The sequence below is a fragment of the Scleropages formosus genome, chromosome 24 (genome assembly GCF_900964775.1).
Source record: "Scleropages formosus chromosome 24, fSclFor1.1, whole genome shotgun sequence".
In the NCBI taxonomy this organism is placed as follows: domain Eukaryota; kingdom Metazoa; phylum Chordata; class Actinopteri; order Osteoglossiformes; family Osteoglossidae; genus Scleropages; species Scleropages formosus.
The window spans coordinates 11,157,160-11,178,319 of NC_041829.1; the positions used below are offsets into that span (position 1 = coordinate 11,157,160).

Sequence of the window (21,160 nt, forward strand, 5' to 3'; positions counted from 1 at the left end):
CAGCTCCTATACCGAGCACTGTTTGTCATAGGAGAACCGCTTCTACAAATTTGACACTGGGGTGACATTCATCTCCTGCTTTGCCCTACATCTTGTGAAGTATCTGGACAAACCTGAGTTTTAAAACCTGGACATCCACTGTATGTCTCTCTGCTCGTTTAAAAAAAAAAAAAAAAAACAGTCTGTTGTCCTTAAGAGACATTCTCTTGGAATGAAAAATCACGCCTTGTATGTTTAAAATTTAAAGTATGCTTTCATAACCATGGAAACACCACTGAATAAGTGTAAATAAATAAACACACTTGCGGCCCTCGCTTTCGGGATAGCCTCCGCCCCGCGGAATACCTGACTTGAACCGGCGGTCAACGAAAGTGCGTCAATGAATAGATAAATTGTCAAAATAGCCCAAACCGTGTTTGGTATTGGTTACACTTGTTGCTTCGAACTCCGAGGTCCAAGGTTCGAACCCCCCCCCATTGCCAAGCCAAGGTGGTAAGTAATTGTAAATAGCCTAAAGTTATAAGTCGCTTTTGGATAAACGAATAATCGGTATTGCGTTGAGAGGGAGAGCTAAAACACTATGGCTTCACGTATTGGATTGACAATATTATAGTGCGCACGTGAACCTCTGGATTTAGCGACACAAAAGGTTGTCCCCCCCAATCAGGAATAGCACGTAGCGTGGAAATATAATGAAAGCGTGGCTGTGATTTCATAATTCAAAATTAACTTTTCCTTTGAGTTGTAGGTCGCTTCGAGAAAATCTTCTCCTAAACGACTAATGTCAATGTCATTAAAGGGATCTACAGGCGCGCCGGGGAGCATCTCCACCTGCATGCGAAAGCGCTGAGCGTCGTCTGACGGTACATTTGGGAGTTACGGACCGACCACCTTTTTTAACCACTAAATCGAACAGCCCCCCCCCGTCCCAGGAATGTGGCTTAATGCCGATCGCTCGAATATCCCACGTGCACAGGTGCGAGTCGGGACGCGTTCATCGGGGGATGCGCAGTGAGACTAAGTCCTGCAATGATGTGAGTGCGAATAAGAAGCACTGGGTGGGTGCAGCGACAGTGAAAGCGACAGAGACAGTGACGAGTCGCGCCCCCCGCGGCTCCCCTGCAGCGTTCCACTCTCCCACCGAAAGCGCCGAGACGCCCCAGTCGGTGAGTCGGACCCTGGCGGGGACCTGCCTGCGCTGCGCGCCCAGCATCGCCGATCACCGAGAGGTACTGCCCGGCTAACGGCGTCCAACCGCCCCCACCCTCCACGGGCGCCGTCACCACGTGACCTCGGGCAGCCTGGAAAGCCGCGAGTCGCATCCAGCGGAGCGCAATCGGCCGAACCCCACGGACACGACGCGCGACACAGCGGCTGGCAGCGAGACCGGGCGGGAGCAGCTTCGTACCGAAAAGGACCGTAGCGTACGAGGCGAGGGATCCTCGCCCAGGCTGAACGTGGATGTGTTGACGCTTCGTCTCTCCGCCTTTATTATGCCTCCGTGCCGTTAAAAGGCGCCACCTGTGTGCTTCGCTCCCGCAGCCGAGTTCACGAGCCCTCATCTCCCCGCAGGACCGCCGCCCACCGCGATCGCCCGGGCGGATCCGTCGCTACGCCGCCGTTCTCCATGGGGCGCGTCGCCTCGCTCGGAACATGCGCTTCCCCCCGCTGCTGAGCGCGCCGCTCGCATCGTTCGCTCGTGCACTGGAGTCGCCGCTACGCGCCTGCCATTCCTGCCCGCGTCGGTCGTCTGGTCGGGGGGCGCCGTGGAACTGAGATGGGTCTGTCGGCGGCGACACTCCTGGAGCCCAGACACGCGCAGCAGCGGAGCCTGACAGCGGGGGACTGGCTGCTACTCGCGCTCTCCGTCTTCGCCGCGTTACCTGTGCGGCACCTGCACGCGTTCCCGTCGTCCCTGAGCGACTGCCAGACGCCTACGGGCTGGAACTGCTCCGGTAAGCTGCGCGGTAGCGCGCTCATCCCGGTCACAGAAACACACGGATGTTTTTTTGCGCTTTGCTTATGTGGCCGAGAAGGTGCACCAACGTGCGTGTTGCCCGCCGCACTCTCGTGTGTTGAAGTCACGGGGGACAGGAAACCCCGGACACAATAAACATACCTGGCGACGCAGTACTTTTTGCATGTCATTTTGATGCATGCATTGGTTGGTTGGGAAAGCGCGCGGGCAATGATAGCAATAAAGCATAACGCTTGCACCGTGTCTCCATGGAGAAATAGCAGTGTGTTTTGCGACGCGGGGGGAATGTGCGCAGTTTCCCGTCGCGGCCGCAGTCCGAGCCGCGCGGGAGCGCCGCTCGTGCCGAAAAGCCGCAGCCACGCACAGACCCCCCCCCCGCGACGCGTACTTATTAAACTTGGGGGTTTTAACTTTAGAGCGTCGCAGGGATTGATTAATAAACGGAAATGAATCGCAGCCGCGTTTTTATTTATTCTGCGCGCAGTGCGATGTTTAGATTATCATCCCTGTTTGGCCTCTCTCCTCTGTTCATCTACTGATGAACCTTCCGTTGTTGAATTGTCGGAATTACATACTTTACACTATTTTTCATCATGTGTCCAGGGGGTGGCGTAGTGGCTATAGCGGTGGCCTTAGCGTGAAGCATCGTATGCTGCCCTGGACAAAAGCGCAACGTGGTCCGTCGTGGTAAATTATAATAAGAAATGGCTGGTTTTTGCCGTCGTTAAGAGTCCTCACCATCTCAGCCTTGGCCATTGGCAGGTTTAATGACCACATGGAAGTGGGATCCACCTTTAGTTGATCCTATAAAACAAAAATTAAATGTTTTTACATCCATTGACTATATGGACATTAAAGCAGTCAAATTACAGCTGAAAATAGTGACTGTAGGTCACATTACTGCACCCCATGAACACTCTCAACATTGTATATATTTAATAAAAATTAACTATTTGTTGCATCTGCTGTTGAAATGTTCTTCGACGGAAGTGTGTTCAAATACATGCTGACTACAACATTTGATTATTGTGAACATGTATAAAACAGCACATATCACATTATATATTGGAATAGCAGTTATGGAAAAATATGCAAATACTACCAGTTACAAAATGTGATACAGTTTTTTGTGTTAGAATGAAAACACATCTGGCAAGCAGAGTGTTTAATACTGTAACCCATATATTTTTCTTCAGGTATTGTCTAAAACTGGTACGTGGTTCTGTGATCAAAGAAATGAAGAAACTCCAGAACCCAATGGATGATTTCTCCTGTGTCACTGAACTGCTTTGGGAATTCAGTTACAGTGTGCTGTTAGCTGGACTGAGGATGTGATACGTATAGCTCCCCATCTGTATTTTAATAGTGAGCATATCCCACAAAAATGCACTGCCGTTTTGTTTAGGTGTTCCAGTGTACTGCTATTATCATGGTTTCTTTGCTTAATGGACAGTTTTATCCAAAGCAACATAAAAAGTTGCACAGCTGGATATTTTATGGCAGCAGTTTATTTAAGCACCATGCTAAGAGACTTGAACCAGGAATCTTGAGTTTACAAATGTATGTTTATATCTAACACAGGTCCCCCAGCATGTAACAGCAGGCAGTTTTTTAATACATTTTTTTATTTATTATTACAGCACAGTCCAGTATACAGAACTGTTTGAAATGAGTGGAACATCTGTGATTATCTGTTCTGTATGCTGTGAGAATTCACCCACTTTTACTACAGGCCAGTGTCACCCCTGGCTATAAACAGTTGTCACATTATTTTAGTTCTTTTCGAAATGTTTAGTGTTGATTTTACAGTGTTGTAAACCCAAGAATTAATAATGAAAATTGCTACACAGATTTAACTCCTAATTAATAGATCTCTTATATACTGTCGTACAGTACCAGTCTAAAGTTTGAGTACACCTGCTGGAAGTTTTTAAATGTCTGACATGTACTTTGTTTTCGCTCTTCAGTCCACTTCATCTCATAGAACTATTACACAGGTTGCCTGCATTTAATTACATTTACTCATTTAGCTAATGCTTTTCTCCAAAGTGACTTACAGTGTTAATCTACCTACAATTATTTACCCATTTATATAGCTGGATAATTTTACTGGAGCTATTTAAGATAAGCACATGGCTTAGCAAACTACAGCTAGAGGTGGGATTTGACCCTGCAACCTTTGGATTCCAAAACAGCAGTTATAACCACTAATGGGAAAGCATGCGGACCAGCTGCCCAGGAAGCAGTTGTTGGTTGCATTAGATTGAGTACATGTTACTGAAACAGTATCATTAGACCAACCGACTAGCAGTGTGTGGTACCTGTATACAAAAGGCTAGCAGTGTGTGGTGTCCATACAGCAACCAGTCTATGGTGTAAATAGAACAGCAAATTGTGTGTAGTGTCTGTAGAATCGATATAGCTTTGTGCATGTCTCTACTGACTCAGTAAGTTTATGACTGTTGATAAGCTGAACAGCAGGGTTTCTTCAACACATTTACATTAATCTTGCAAAAAGAATAGCAAGAAAAAAAACCAACAATTTTAAAGTAAAAGGCACTTTTCAAGACTAAATTCCCAATTTCTTAACTATACACCGATCACCCACAACATTAAAACCACTGACAGGTGAAGTGAATAACACTGATTATCTCGTTACAGTTGTACCTGTCAAGGGATGGGATATATTATGCAGCAAGTGAACAGTCAGTTCTTGAATTTGATGTGTTGGAAGCAAGAAAAATGGGCAAGAGTAAGGGTCTGAGTGACTTTGACAAGGGCCAAATTGTGATGGCTAGACAACTGGGTCAGAGCATCTCCAAAACAGCAGGTTTTGTGGGGTGTTCCCAGTATACAGTAGTTAGTACCTACCAAAAGTTGTCCAAGGAAGGACAACTGGTGAAGTGGTGACGGGGTCATGAGCACCCAAGGCTCATTGATGCACGTGGGGAGCAAATTGCTGCAAACCCTAATGCTGGCCACAATAGAAAGGTGTCGGAACACACAGTGCATCACAGCTTGTTGTGTATGGGGCTATGTAGCTGCAGACCGATCAAGACTGCCCTTGTCCAGGTTGGCATCCAATGCTCTATCTACCGCCGAAAGTGCCTACAATGGGCACGTGAGCATCAGAACTGGACCATGGAGCAATAGAAGATGGCCTGTTCTGATGAATCACGTTTTCTTTTAGATCATGTGGACGGCCGATTGCATGTGCATTGTTTACCTGGGAAAGCGATGGCAACAGGATGCACTATGGGTTGAAGACAAGCCAGCAGAGACAGTGTGATGCTCTGGGCAATGTTGTGCTGGGAAACCTTGGGTCCTGACATTCATGTGAATGTTACTTTGACATGTACCAGCTACCTAAAGATTGTTCCAGATCCCGTACACCCCTTCATGCCAACAGCTTTCCCTGATGGCAGTGGCCTCTTTCAGCAGGATAATGTGCCCTGCCACACTGCACAAATTGTTAAAAAGTTCAAGGTGTTGATTTGGTATCCAAATTCCCCAGGTCTCAATCCGATCGAGCATCTGTGGGATATGCTGGAAAAACAAGTCCGATCCATGGAGGCCCCACCTCACAACTTACTTACAGGACTTAAAGGATCTGCTGCTAACGTCTTGGTGTCAGATACCACAGGACACCTTCAGAGGTCTTGTGGAGTCCATGCCTCGATGGGTCAGAGCTGTTTTGGCGACACCAGGGGGACCTACACAATATTAGGCAGATGGTTTTAATGTTTTGGCTGATCGGTGTACTTATCTGTACATTAAATACTGCGTTGTGTGACTCCAGTCCTTGCAGTCAGTATCTTGAATAGTCAGAAGACTTGGTTCGCATTATCAAATTGTTTGTGATGCCATAATCGTTATTTTACAGTAAATCGTGCTTTTTCCGTAATTGTTGGGTTTCCTGCAGCTGACATTTTCACAGGCTGCCGCATTTGTGTAACTCCTGCAGCTCATCTCCTGTGGCGGTGTAAAATGGTCCAGGAGGACCACGCTGGCTGTTTGCCCCCCCTCCCCCCCACGCATTTAAAAAGCCACAGGCGTGAAAGCACCACTGAGTGGGCGGACGCAGAAGAAGGGGCTCATTGCAGCGCAGCATGGCTGCTGCCCGGGCAGGTGAACCTAACGACAGTTCTGCTCCTGGTTCCTGTCTTTAGCTGAAGGCAGAGCGATGGGCCCTTTTCAAGTCAAGCGTTAGTGACCCAGGACAAGTTGCCCCTTTCTTCTGTTTCAGGCCGATAATTGGAAGTGTGTAATCCGAGGCTCTCTTGTGCAGGCGAGGCAATTAAAACGTAGTGTTGAGGAATATTAAAACCTTAAAATATGCATGAGGGTGAGCAGATCCGTTGGATTTCTTTTTTAATTTAATGATTGCTATTTTCACTAAATTGCGAGGCTTTGCTGGATCGATGCAAGCAATTTCAGACTCCCGCCGCTAGCCCGAGGAAAGTTTGAGGCTTTACTTGAATAATCTGTTCACTAGCATAATATTCCTTAAATATGACTTGTTTGCCTGTTCCTTTTCTTTAATAATTAATTCAGTTCAATTTAATTTATTTTTCTATAGTGCTCTTTCCAACAGGTTGCCTCAGAGTGTTTAATAATGCAGAAAGCATAGTGGCATGCAACAAGTAGCAGAAGGAGTAATAGAGTTAAAAACAAAATTAGAACAAACAAAAAAGTCAGAAGGCAAGAGAGAAGAGGAAGTAAAACACTTGGTATAGAAGATGGTAAAAGTTCAGGCAGAATATATATTAATATAATCTATATATTTTGTACGTGGCCTATATCCCATATTGTAGATGATTCTTAGATATTCAAGAGAATCTTGGCAAAAACATAGATCCAAGGTGGGCCAGTAGCATTACATTGCTCAGTGCAAGACAAGGTTTCCAAACCGCAACATTTCTAATATCTGGTAGGGATGTTGGAAAAAACATGTACTAATTGGTGGGGTCGGGGGCTTGGCCGGGGCCGGCTGTGTGGCGGGTCTGGGGTTCAAGTCCTGCTTGGGATGCCTTGCAGCAGGTTGGCATCTCATCCGGGGTGTGTCCCCTCCCCCTTTGGCCCTGCACGCGGTGTTGCTGGGTTAGGCTCCGGTTTGCCGCAGCCCCACTCAGGACAAGCGGTTGTAGACATTTGTGTGTGTGTGAGTTAAAGAAGAAGAATTATAAAGATGGAAGACAAAACAGTGCAGCCTACCTAAACTAGATTGGTTTAATTGTAGCATCTAGTAAATGTTGGTTTGGGTGAAGTTGTTGGGATGTACACAGAACTGATGTCACTGGTGGGCATCAAGGGTGCAGTGAAAAAGCACTCACTCCCCTTGGTGAGATGAAAAAACCAAAAATGCCAGGCTGGTATAAAAAAACAAACCATACAGGAGTCCAAGGCCAGCTAGCTGTTTACATTATTATGCAAATTATATTATGAGAAACATTTTTTTGTAAACAGTCTCTGCACTGAGGTTTCCTCCTACCAGCTAGGATGAGACCAGGGGGACAGATGTGTATGGTTACTACTCATAACAGCGCTGATCTATCTGCAAGGAGAGCAACAGCACTGGGTTACTGCAGTGTGGTTCTGATTCTTAAGTCTACATTCAGAATTGTTGTCCAGTTGGAAATTTTGATTCAAACCTGGTACTTTAGATACTTGACCCCATTTCAATCCTTTTGTACTTCTGTGCTCCATCACTGGAACTGAGTGCTCTTTGTTTGAGTCCACGTGGATGTTCCATAACCAGTAAGGCTACTCCACTTAGACTGATCAAAGAGTGCGGCAAAGATAGGGCATTTATAGCTTTAAAAATGCCGTAACCATGAAAGAGCCCCGTCAGAACAGTAAATGACTCCCTGTGCTGAAATTCCATGCAAACACTCACCAGTTGAGCTATGGTTCTATTTTTGTTGTTGACTTTCAGTTTATGAATGCACTGATGAGGGTTTTTTTTCTGTTTGGATTGTTATAGCTACACTATGAAGAATGGAAGTGATGGTGGCATCAAACAAATGATGTGTGTGTTGGCCTGGTTAAAATGGGATATATTGTTTTCCAACAACTGAATTTAAATTACTTTAATTGCTTGCATCTGGCTCATTCTGAAATTGAAGACGTTGGGATAGAATAATCAAAAGCAGATGTATCCATGGAGATGGGACAAAGGGCAGGCCCGCTTGCAAAATCGCATCTCAGCACTTAGCTTCAGAACAAGACAGAAAACTCAATGGCAGCATCTTTTTCGACGGCTTTCGTCCCCGTATCAGCGTCCCCGCATACGCGTTACAAATTGGGCTCATTTCCCTCAGGCCGAGGGACTGACAATGCGGCCGTCCTCGTAGGTGTTGCCGACGGCTGGAGGGTCAGCCATCATTAACCTTGCGCGCTCTCCAACGAGCGGCGAGGTCTTCCATCTTCTGCTAACCCCCATGCTGTCTCCACAGTGTCACCAGGAAGTTGGCAGCCTGTCCTCCAATTAATGCCACACAGGTTGTTTTTTTTTTTTTTTTCCTTCTACATAAAGTGGATTTTGGTTCATTTTTTTTATCTTGCGTTCACAGGAAGATGCATGGTGCTAAGAATAGCCTGCAAATTTATAGGACCATCTGTCTTCTAGTGTGCCAGAATGCCACATAGCCTCCCTAACCAGTGGCCCTGGCTCCACTAGAGTTGACTGCCCTGTATGCTGTGAGCATTTGTGGGTTCTTGGATTTGGGGCATTTGGCGATTGGCTCCTGGGTATGTGAACCAAACCGAAAATCCAAAAGCTGGCGCTGCTAACACTGCCCCTCCTGGTACTTTACACTGTCCAGTATGTAAATGTTCCATTGGTTGATCATCCCATTAGCTACTCTGACAGACCAGAGAACTAACAAGGGGTATAAGCTGTGCACGTGTATGGTCTCCAAACAGGTGTTTAAACCTGTGTGCTCCAGTTCAACTTCACATAAGTGTTCCAAGTCAGGTGTTTAAGCAGTAATCAAACCTTCTTAAAAATTATATTGTCATGCATGAATGTAATGTGACAGTTACTGTATAATTTAAGGTAGGAAGTGCTTGTTCCAGACTGCATTGGATACAAATACATTACAGCCTCAGTTCTGCTTATAAAATAAGCATTTTGTCCACTTGCACTGTCTTTACTTGTTTACAGTAAAATACCTTGAGAAATATACAAACCGGAGGAGGTCGTGTGGTTCTCCTTCCTCGTTCACTCGCCTAATAGCCGGAGCCCAAACGTGTGGTTTTAACCACATTGCTTAGAGGTTTACTACTACCATTTCACAAAAATACAGAAAACTTAAATGTAATGTGTTTAGAAATACATAATGTGTATATAAATGTATAATGTATATTTAATATTTTAGGCAGTTTTTTTAAGCAAAATCCCAGCTGTGCAGCCAGATATGCTTCCATTTTTCTTTTAACTGTCTTCAAATAACACAAATTATTTTGATATTTATAGGATTTTAAGTTCTTTAGTAAGGTTGGTAAGGTCACAGGTAGGCTTTCCTTTCTCTAAGCTAGAAAGATTTGACTATGTATTGGACTGGCAGTTTTCAATAACAAGTGAATGAAATGTCATGATTTAATATTATATATTCACAGAAAACTGAAAAACAGACTTCAAAATATTTTCCCAAATCGGCCTTTTTTTTTTTTTTTTTGACAAGATATCAGGCAGCACTTCCATTCATGTTTGTTTGTAATGCTGGAAGGAACACTACCATGCTCCCGTTATCTTTCATCTGTGGACGTGTGTATAGTTCATAATCAAATTTTATCTTGGTTATTGTGCCTTTATCCTTTGTCAACTTGTCATTGAAATTCATGCAGAGTTAATGAGCACAAGATCTCATATACCTTCAGATGAAAACCATTGCACATCACATATGGCAAAAGATTTAGAAAGCCATTGTGACTGAAGTTGCACAACATTTAGGCTGTGATTATTAACCTTTATGAAGCTGCTGCTGTTGTCTATGGTAATCTTAAACTGTTAGAGTTCTGCAGCAACAATCCTCTTAGTAATTTACCTATTTGTACAGTTAGTTGAGTTTAATGGTGCTGTTCTGGAGAAGTGTCTTGCTCAGTGGTTCTCCAGTGGGAGAAGGACTTTAAACCATACACCTTCAGACTGCCAAACTACCCACTGCATTGGGTATAAATTTGTATTGGTTAACTATTTCCTCCAAAGGGTCATGCTGTGCTTTACCAACTCACCCAGCTGTGTAGTTTTTACTGAAGTAATTGATGGTAAGTACTTTAATTGAAAGTACTATAGCAGGAAGGAGAACTTGAACCTGAAACCTTCAACACTGAAGGCAATAGGTGTAACCATTATGTTACCCTTCACAAATAGTACGCCAATCTGCGTAGGGAAACTCCACTGGATTTCAAGTCCAATGTTGTTAATCTCTCGACTCCAAAACATTGTGAGCAGCCTACCGCATTCCTCAAGAAAACATTTTCTGAGTGTCTTTCGTTGTTAGAATCCTGCGGTGATATGGAGTTGATGAAAAAATAGTTTCATGGATTGATCATTTTTTAATTTGTAAAACAGCTGCAAAGACTTACCGTATTTATTTGAAAGTCGTAGCATAATTTCTGTTTTATGAAGATGGAAATTTTTTTGTTTCACAGTAAGAAAATGAATATATCAGCTATTCATTTAGTTTCTCTTGAATTACGTAGTTATATCTTTGAAAATTCTTTTTACTCTTCTCCTTTGTGACCAAAATATGCAGTGTTTCTTAACATCTGATCATGTGGACATTCTGCAAAATTGGGTGAAATATGGCTGCATATGAAAGGCATACAAAGACTGTATTTTACAACCATTTAATCCACAACAGATGTTTAAAATATTTTGGAAAAAGGGCTTTAGAAGATGCTGGAATCGACCTGCATGTAAAGGAGAGCTGAAGCCATGTCCCAGCCATAACGGTGCAAACTGTCAGGTGTCTGAAAAGAGGATGCCAAAGGAATCTTAGTATTTGTGTTATAATTAAAGGAAACCACAGATCCACATTTCTGCCCCAGCTGTGTAACTGGCTTACAAAGTTGTAATATTCCATTGTTTACTTGGACAAATGCTAAAGGAAAAACAAAGTCATCATCATAAAATAACAAAACCTAAGAGATGTGAAAAATAACTTGTGGAAGAAAAACATACCAGGTTATTTTTCATCCTGGACATCTTAACCACTGTGCTTCCTGCATGCTATTTTTTTTTGTCAAATTTATAGGCTGCTTTATTTCCCCGTGATCATAAAGTCGGTTCTCTACTGTCAGTCTCGTTGTATTCTGCAGTTTCGTCTGTTTTTACCCAAATAAAATACTTTTTTGTCTGTTCATCGTTCAGATGGACAAAGCACTGCATCTTGCAGCTGTTAGATAATTTCTAGCATGACGGTCAGTCCTTGGAGCACCATGGGTAGCCAATATTGCAGTGACCTCATAACTTGTAGGATTCTGCATTTATTCTTGATTCTATTGTTGCTGTACCTCTGAATGAATATTTAATCTGACTTTCTGAAATACAGGATTGTCCCGCTATCCACCTTCCCGGTTTCAGCACTTTTGCTATAACGCCTCTTGAAAATTAATACCCTTCTTTGCTATCCTTCAGTATAGCACCCGTTTCTTCTCTCTATAATGCCTTTTTTGTCAGTGTGTCTCTGAATAAACGTAAAAATTTGTTTTACGAACACATTTTCTCAGTGTTCGTGTTTCGACACTCCCGAGCCGTCTTTCTGTAACGCCACCAACAGCACGGTCCCGGCATGTTGTTATAGTATTTCTGGGCATCTTAAATAAATATTGTTTAATAGTTTACTGTTGTACTTTATTATTATTTAAAGTGTTTTTTGTTTTTTAGACACATTTGTCAAAGTTAGTTGTGTTTTTGGGATGGGCTGGGAACTGACTGTAGTTTTCCCCATGAGGCATAATGGAAACAGGGATCTTAGCAATCTGCCTTTTTGTTATCCGCCCCATTTTCAAGAATGCATTAATGGAAGATAGCAGGGCACACCTGTATATGAAGCTCTATAAATGGGCAGTTATTCTACTCTTCAGTTATTTTGGGTAAAGGAACAAAATAAAACTCTCTTAGGTTCCTGGGTAGAATCAGAGTGCTTGGCTTTTCAACTGTAGGATGTAGTAGTAGTAGTAAAAAAAAAGAAAAAAAAAACTGCATGTGTTCTCTTGTACGTTGTCTGCGCCATCAAGACTACAAAGAGACTGAAGCAGGCTTTCTGTGTTGTGTTGCTCTCCGTAGAGTGTGGCCCAACACACCTGCTACACATCCCACAGTGTACACCTCAGCATACATGCATCATGTCTCACGATATAAATGTATTCCAAAATCACAGTAAATGCACTGTTTAATAGCCGAGCTTACAATTCACCCCACAAAAAAAGTCTTGAACATTCCTAACAGCACAGAACTAACACTAATACCATAACTGGAAATTGCTGCGAGATCAGTCATGTGTTCAAAGCACATTGTGGGTCTCTTAAGGATGAGAGCGGACAATGTTAGAGGCAGGTTGCGCACAGTGGGCAGATGCATGTTCATTGCGTGCTGTCACACTGATGCACAACGTGATTAATAACTGTCAAAGCAATAGTCTGCCTCCAGTTTTCTCTGTGGAAATCCTCCAATTATGTCTTCAAAGAGCAGCCGCTCCCCTTTGCACTTTCTCCTTCTCACAGCTCTGTGTATGGTCCCATGTCAGTGTTTGTCCTGCTTCTGGTGTGTGTGTCTGTGTGTGTTGGGCTCCATTGCCCTGGTGTGATGTCCTTGTTTGTGTTACAACTGAGTGTGTATTTTCTTCGTTCATGTTATGCTAGTGTATTTGTGTTGTCTTTGTGTTGATGGTGTGCGTTTCACTGTGTATACCTCAACCAACATATCACACACTGCTGGTCTTAATGCATCTCTCAGGCCTTTGTGAAAGAACTGTGTCATTTTAGGTTCGTATCTTGACATTTACCTTTGCATACTTGTATTCATTTAGCAGACACTTTTCTCCAAAGCGACATACATCTCGCAGGAAAAACCCCTGGGGTGTATTCAGTCCTCACTATCATTCTGAAGGGGAGTCATGGTGACTGAGTGTATTTGTAAAGGTTTTATGGTTACCAGCATGGTACGGAAACATCGTTGTTAGGTGTTTGTGTTTACGTGATGTTCCATATATGGTGATGATAAGAGAAACTGTCCGGGGGGACTACCCAGGCATCCCCAACCTCCCAAGTCGAGGCCACCACCCTACGGGAGAGGGAATTGAAGACAGCAGGGATGGAACGCCAGGCGGTAGATCACCTGAAATTTACAAGGCTCTAGGGCTGGATTCCAACTGGTGATCCAGGTACAATATATGCACAGTATATACCCCTCCGTTGCCGTTTTGTACCATGGTGTGGTAGATGCCGAAAGGCTTGCATCTTTTTACAAAGTGAATGGTCTCTGAACTCATTGGAGAGTAACCGTAGGAGGAAAGCAGCAGGTATTTGGTTGCCTCTGTGGAGGCTGGTGTGTAAATGTATATTATTACAGTGGAGGCAGCACTGTGTGTCCTGGTACTAGAAACATAATGGGAAACTGTGATTCACCGGCCAGTGTAAGAAACCAGAATACCTCATGGGGGTTTTGGGGTGTCAGTTTATTTCATTACAACACTTTACACCATGTGCAGCACAAATGAAAAAGGTGCTGGCATAAAAAATAAAAATATGAATCAGTTTTTTGTGCCTGTGCTTAAACTTATTTGAGGAGTCTATTTTGTGGGTCACAGTGATCTATGTAAAACTAATTTCCTTAACAGAATTTTCAGCAGAAATTACGGAAGATTTTTTTTTTCCCAAATAGCTTGTGACTACATGAAGTCAAGGTAAGATAGTGGGACATCTGTGTATTGTTTGCTAGAAAATTCTGACATTTAGCTAAACTAAAATAATGAAAATCTTAATTTAGACCCATAATGAATAACTGTCTTGTTTTCTCCAACAGTGTCTGTGCCAAGAATAAAGCATAGGCTCTCGTCTGATAATATAAAACGGTACAGAATCAGCCTGCATAATGCATATAGGGTTTAATTTTTTTATTTTCAGCCTTTATCCTCAACAGAAAAGAAAAGATTTTATGATTTAACTGCTCTTTGTTGAATGTTCTTTTCCTAAGGATAGTTTATTTATGTATTAGCATTAATCTACATTATTAATTTTTTTGGAAAAGTTTTTTTTTTTTTTTTTTTTAATTTTGGGAAGCAAAATTTGGCTCAATTTAAAATAGTCCTGAAGGTTCATTAATTCTATTCCATTTATCAGTTGAAACAAAAGTTACAAACCATTGCAGAAAGCCATTAAGTAATCAGGGATTCATAAATCAAGTGGTGGGTTAGCTTCACAAACTGTGTCAAAGATCCAGACGTTTGACTGTCACGCATTAAAAATAAATGTGAAAATTCTATCCATAAATAGCAGTGTGTGTGTCCTTCAATTTGCAGAGCAGGACATCACTCTCTGTGAAGCACACTTGGCAGACACAGTCAAATACAGCCCTGTTGTCACCTTACTTTTTGGCAAATTGCCATGGTAACCGCAGATGCGACGTCTGAAAGGCAGCAGTGTTAATTCCATTGTCTTGTGAAAGTGGCATATTTGACACTGACATGCCCAAAATGTTCTGCACTATTTCTGATAAGAAAACACATTTTAACGTTGTCAAATTAGACCCCTATGTCTAAATGCATGCATGTAATTTTTTAATTATCCAAAGGTTGATATGCAGTCTTTCAGCAAAGGTATTGCACTTCAGAAGGATGCTCAAGGCATCTGACATGACTCCATGACTTCACATTGGTTGTTGTTTGTTTCCTTTTTCTGAAGAATGCAGATACAAAAAAAGTTTGATTGTTATCATTTCCGAAAATTCAGTTTCTCTGAAAAGGAATTGCAGATGTGTGAAACTTTTCTGTGGAGCATGATTTGAATTCAGTTTTTGCATGATGAGGCCAAGTTGTATATTTTTCATGGGGTGCATTCAATAAATGAAGTCGGAACAACAAATCATCACAATAATCGCCCTCATTTTGTTTCATCATTGTACAATAATAGTAACATACAGCAAATTACACCAATACATCAGCGGATGACTGAAGTGAAAAGGCTGGCATTTCATTAGCAAACTTCCTGAATTAATCATTGTCATAGAGTCCATCTCTCTCTTCTCTGGCAAAAATGAAAAATAAAAAAGTGTTACAACAAAGTCAGATATTTAATATTTTTGAAGAACTGACCAAAGGCAGTGCATTTCTGTTAAGAATCATAATATTACACAAATCATTTGTTCATGGAGAAAAGGTTAAACGAGTAAGCAAAGTCTTCACTTTCATCTCTTCTGCCCAGGGGCTTGTTTCATGAAGTAAGATTAGATTTAAAGTGGACTGGAAAGTGAAATATATGTTTGAATAATTTGCATGATTGAAATTGTTAAAAGCAATGGTAGACCACCTTGGTGGCCCTAAACCATCAGAGTGGTTACTGAGAGTCATATTCAACTCAGAGGCACTTACTAGAGTAATATAGAGTGGGTGGTACCATGGTGCAATGAATAGTGCTGTTGCGTCACAGTGTCCAGACTGTGTGAGAGGACATGGGTTCAGTCCCTGCTTGGAATATGTGGAGTCAATGTGTTTCTGTGGGTTTCCTCCTACAGGCATGAATCGGTGAGTAATTGACTGCAGATAGTGCGTTTACCCTTTCAAGTCACCTTGAATGAGAAAGTGTCACACTAAACACTACATAGTGTTCATTGTAAGTTGCTTTGGATAAGTGTCTGCTAAATTAATAAATGCAAACGTAAAGGTATATTCCGAGACAGTGCGATATGTTTAGAATAACCACGCCAGAAGTTATTCTCCATTGTAGGACTGTGCCTTTTGTAGAGCCTAGTATGTGTCAGTAGTTAGTTATTCTTTGTATTAGGACTGTGCTTTATGCCCAACAACCCTGTCTGTGACAATAGCTATTCTGTGTCACAGCACTTTCCTCAGTGTAGAGCAATAGCAAATAATCTCAGCAGTCTGCTCACATTGTGTACTGTGTCTTAATAGTGTCTTAATAGTCCTCCAGTTGTGTTGCGTTTGAGTCCTGGGAATAGAGAAGTAAATAAACAAATTCACCAATTATAATAGTTACTTTTATAAATATGATACATCTGATAGTAATAAATGGTTATGTAAATCATTAAAGAATTGTCACTGGAATAGATTAATGCTTCTGTTGACTTTAGACTGTTAAATCTTGCACAGAGAAGCACTGGTGTCAGACTCTAAGTGTCTCCAACAGGTCCTCCTGGCAGTTTTTCGGTCCTTTGGAGTGCACTGAAACAGCCATTAGCCAAGTACTTTCGACACCGAGTGCTGGTTCTTCTAGTGCTGTCAGTTGTCTACGGTTTCCCACCAGTGTTTCCGAAAGACTTTCGGGGATTAATAGCCAGCAACTCAAATCAAGTCACAGTTCCAGACTAGTTTTTAAAATGAGAAACCTTGTTTAATAGTCTCAAAATTTTTCAGAGTTAGGAAAGGCAGTAGCTATGATACATTTTATTATATGAAATATCAGTTTTATAATATTAAGAATCAAGCTTTTTTAGAAGTTGTTTTGATCATTTTTAATTGCTATTTTTGAAGGTTAAATGGTCGCTTATAGTGTTTATGGACCATATGTGAAGCTCAGGAAGAAACCCTGGATGCCAGTGGTATGTCCTGCAGATCAAGGTGATCCTGTGTTTAAAAATACTTGTTAAAAATATGGTATGTTATGAAGTATATGAGATGTATTTTAATCCAAAATACAGTTTTAATGTTAATGTAGTTCTCTGAATTGTTCATCTATGTTTAGTTGAAGTATCAAATGGGTAGTAAAAAATATATTGCTTAATGCAGAAACATAACACTAAATTTCATTGGAGAAATACATCAGCTAAATCAAGAATATTGACATATATTGTGCCTTTAATTGGAGTAAAACATAGAACACAGAACGCAAAAGGGATATTTAAAAGAATTGGACTTCTATTAACCTCTTTTGTCTTTCTACACTTTCCTCCCCCATCAAAATAAATTTTTGATTAAATCCATCCATTTTCAAGATATGAAACCTTATTATTTCATCTGATGCTGCTGCTGTTTATTATGAATGCTTCTCGGACACTGCGAGACATAAAAATCCCTTCAGTAGTTGCTGGATGTTATGCAATAAATTTGTACATTTTGAGCTGCATGTAAATTACATGGGTCATTTACAGTTGTGACTAAGGATGTCAGTATGCTTTTTCATTTATAATGACTAACTACAGTTAATCAAAAATTATTTAAATTTCATAATTGTCATTGCATTTCATCCCAGGTCTGGTTTGCATGGCTATATCTGTAATTTTCCTCTAAATAATTAGGTTTGTTGAGGAGGTTTTGCTTGGTTGAAAACAACACACTTGGCACAGAAGAGAGTGCAGCTGTCCAAGACCATAGCAGCTGCTGGAGGAAGGGCCGCTGCCACGGCTCGGGTTCTTGCCCACCAGGACTGCGGCCTTGCTGACTTCATAAGTCTGGTAGCTTTGCTTCTTTGTGCAGAAGCTTCTGTCAGCAAACCAGCCCAGGCCGAGCACTGCGATCTCAGGCGGATCGAACCCTGGGAGCACATTGGCCCTGCAGGGCAGGGTTGGCTGCCTACAGCTCAAAGATTTTCCTGTACTTTATCGGTACACTTTTTGAAAGAGCCAGCAGTAACTTGGACCTGAACCAAACTTCTGTACTTTATGGATGGGAAACCTTTTCACATAGAAAATATTAACTCATGATCCCTGCTGTGACAATGACAGAGTGGCACATCTCTGTATGAAGGTAATACGTTGCTGAAAAGCCCTTCACAAGGAGAATTCTTATGAAGATTTTATTGCCATTAGTTTCAATGGTTTTCAATGGTGGATTTGTGAGCCCCAAAACAGACAACCATTTATGATAAAATGTTGCAAAATCCCATTATAATCGGTTATAATAGACACAGTTATTTCAACGGTTAATATTACTTACGGTAACACAACATAAAAAGGCAGTTTCTCTTCATTAAATACTCCACAATGTGCAATTGCTGTGTACCTGGGCTCTTTCAGCTCTTCAGTAGATATTGCATACTGTACACTTTACAAATGGTCACATTTACATTTACATTTATTCATTTAGCAGACACTTTTGTCCAATGTGACATCTAGCAAAAGTACAATTTATGCATTACATTAAGAGAAGGAGACATAGCTGCAGATATGAAAGTCTCAAGCAAGCCTCGTTTGTTACCTACCACTTGCTGCACCGAGGTTCATCGTTCAAGTAGGTGTATAAAATACAGGATAGACAAATCCCGATACACACACACGCACAGTTTCTGAACCGCTCGTCCCATACGGGGTCGCGGGGAACCGGAGCCTACCCGGCAACACAGGGCGTAAGGCCGGAGGGGGAGGGGACACACTGAGGACGGGACGCCAGTCCGTCGCAAGGCACCCCGAGCGGGACTCGAACCCTAGACCCACCGGAGAGCAGGACCCGGTCCAACCCACTGCGCCACCGCGCCCCCCAAATCCTGATACCCTCCCAACATTTTTTTTTTTTTTTAAGTATTATAAGATACAACAAATAAGCAAACAGAACATATTGTACATACATGTGATACTAGGTGTTTATGTATTAGTTTAATTTCTAATGCAGAAGATTAAACAGAACAGAAAACGCAAAAGAAATGACTGGACACAGTGCAGTTGAATTTGCACGCAGTGAACATGTTTATAGGGTATGTCACAGCAGCTGGACTGCGCAGTTTGACTTGGGTTCGATTCCTGGTCAGTTTGTGGAGTTTGCATGTTTGCCCCGTGTTTGAATGGGTTTCCTCCCACAGTTCAAAGGCATGTTCCATGTAGTGTGTATTTTTGTGTTGCGTTGCTCCGCTGCATACGTGAGGGAATGAATCTGGGGAATTTACTGAAATGAATCTAACACTGTAAATCACCTTGGATAAAGGTGTCAGCTGTATAATAGTTAATAATCACTGCAGACCACTTCGAAGAATCTGTTACAAAAATAAACGTAAATGTCTAATGCTGCTCAGCTGTTGGGCGAAATGTCTTTTTAAATGTGGTGAAATACCGCATAAGATGAAGTATTAAATGAAACTCCTCATAAAGTCGAATTCTTGCAACTGGAATGGTCACATCTCTGGTTATGACTGTGTTGCTGTTGGCGAGATTGCTTGTCTTAATATTTGGATATATTTTGAACCAATGTATTTTTTTTTTTTTACATAATTCAGCTGTTTGGAAGATGTTTTCTCACAGAGTGACTTGTGGAAGTTTTGCTATTCGCTAGTTTTGCTTTATGGTAGCTATTCGGATGAAGCACCTCAGCAGTCCCTCACTTTCAGTTGAATCAAAAGAACAGCAGTCTGTCCACAAATGCAGTTAATTAATCACTACATTATCCCTGCAGCCCATCATGCTGTATCATTATCAGTAAATAAGTACTTCGTAGTGTGCTGTGCCCTCATTTGGAATTTTAAATTCCTTCCATGTCTAATGGCTTTGTTTTGTTTTGGGTCACAGGCTTTGATGACCGGGATACAGATCTCTTTCTGTGCGACACAAACACTTGCAAGTTCGATGGGGAGTGTCTGAGGATCGGAGACACAGTGACGTGCATCTGCGATTTTAAGGTAAGATGGAATGTGCAAGAATTTAGTTCAGTGCTGGAAAGATAGGGGATTTTTTTTTTATGTCACCTTAGCCAACATATCATAATTGACACTCATAGCTACAAAAACCTATGAAGGGTTACTGACGGGCGCCCCCTCAGTGCAGGAATGGGGTCTGGATTTGCAAATATCTTTAATATAAAAATGATGGGAAATTTAAATAGTTGTGCAACCACAGAGGGTCTGTGAAAGACTGGAAGGGATTAAGCAACTGTTGGTTAATGTGTAAGACTAGGTGGAGGTGCAGGTTCTGAAATGAAGAGCAATATTTAATTGTGTATTTGGCCTTGCTGTTGTCTTACATTCCAATACATTGTTAGTAATGGGCATCTTTCATGCGTCTTCATTTAACTCATTGAAGCCTACAAACATGCTTCCTATAATAATTCAGTATTGGTTTTGATACAAATCTCCTCTTGTGTATTACCCATTTACCTAAAGGGCACAAGTGACAAGTTTATGATGTCCAGATTCGCTGTCCTCTGTTAACACTAACCTCTGATTAGCTGTTCCTGTCTCAGCAGACACTCACCTGGACGTTGTACACCATGTTCCTTTACGTTTCCTTGGTCAAGGATAACCAATTTTTTTTTTTAATGCCTCCTCTCATCAAAACAGCTAAATATACTAATAGCAGCTTAAATTTCATTGCTAAAAGTGATTTTAAAAACAGCGTACTGCCAGTTCAAAACTTACCTCTTTACTGAAATATAAACGGATATAATTTCTCCCGGTTTATAATCGTATTCCATTGAAAATGAGCACCTTTATCAACAGCAAAGGATTGTAGTTGCAATGTGTTGTAAAAAGTAACAGCGATTAAAGGTTGTTAAGATGTGCTGCTTACCGGACACAGCGTCATTATAAAAATGTGACATTAACAAAGCAATGTATTGTTGTGTTTTTTAAATAGCATATTAACAAGACTAGCCGCTAAAACGATAGGCCGGTTTATTGCTCCAACAATTATAAGTTGTTCACGCATAAGGACAGAGGGCTGTTTGTTTTCAGTGTTGCCCAAGGAAAGAACATAAGCTCGCAGTGAGCAGATGTACTGTACCTGGGACTCATTAAGGGCTGTACCTTTGGGCTAGCCATCTGAGTCGGGTGTTGTTTGCTCAGTTGCTAAGACTGAATCTTTGGAGTCGCTTACGGGTAAACAAAGTTTATAAGTGGACACTTGTTCATTTCTGTTGATTTTTTTGGATACCAAATGAAATGTACTCTGATATCATTAATATTTTCATTACAGCAGAACACTGAAATGATTGTGAGTGCCCTGTTGCAAATAGAACAGCGTCTCCAGTTAAGGCAGTTAAGGGTGTGTGACTTTTCTTGTTCAAAGGCCACATTTGTGAA

At 41.7% G+C, this 21,160-nt stretch overlaps 1 protein-coding gene across 1 annotated transcript in view; it reads left to right on the forward strand.

Moving 5' to 3' along the window:
* Nucleotides 1–996: 996 nt before the first annotated feature.
* tmeff2a (transmembrane protein with EGF-like and two follistatin-like domains 2a) overlaps nt 997–21,160 on the forward strand; it is a 70,998-nt gene continuing 50,834 nt past the window's right edge. Inside the window, exons 1-2 of the mRNA XM_018755809.2 lie at nt 997–1,955; nt 19,653–19,762. Of these exons, the coding sequence (XP_018611325.1) occupies nt 1,778–1,955; nt 19,653–19,762 (288 nt within the window). The 5' untranslated portion in view covers nt 997–1,777. The remainder of the gene's footprint in view (nt 1,956–19,652; nt 19,763–21,160) is intronic.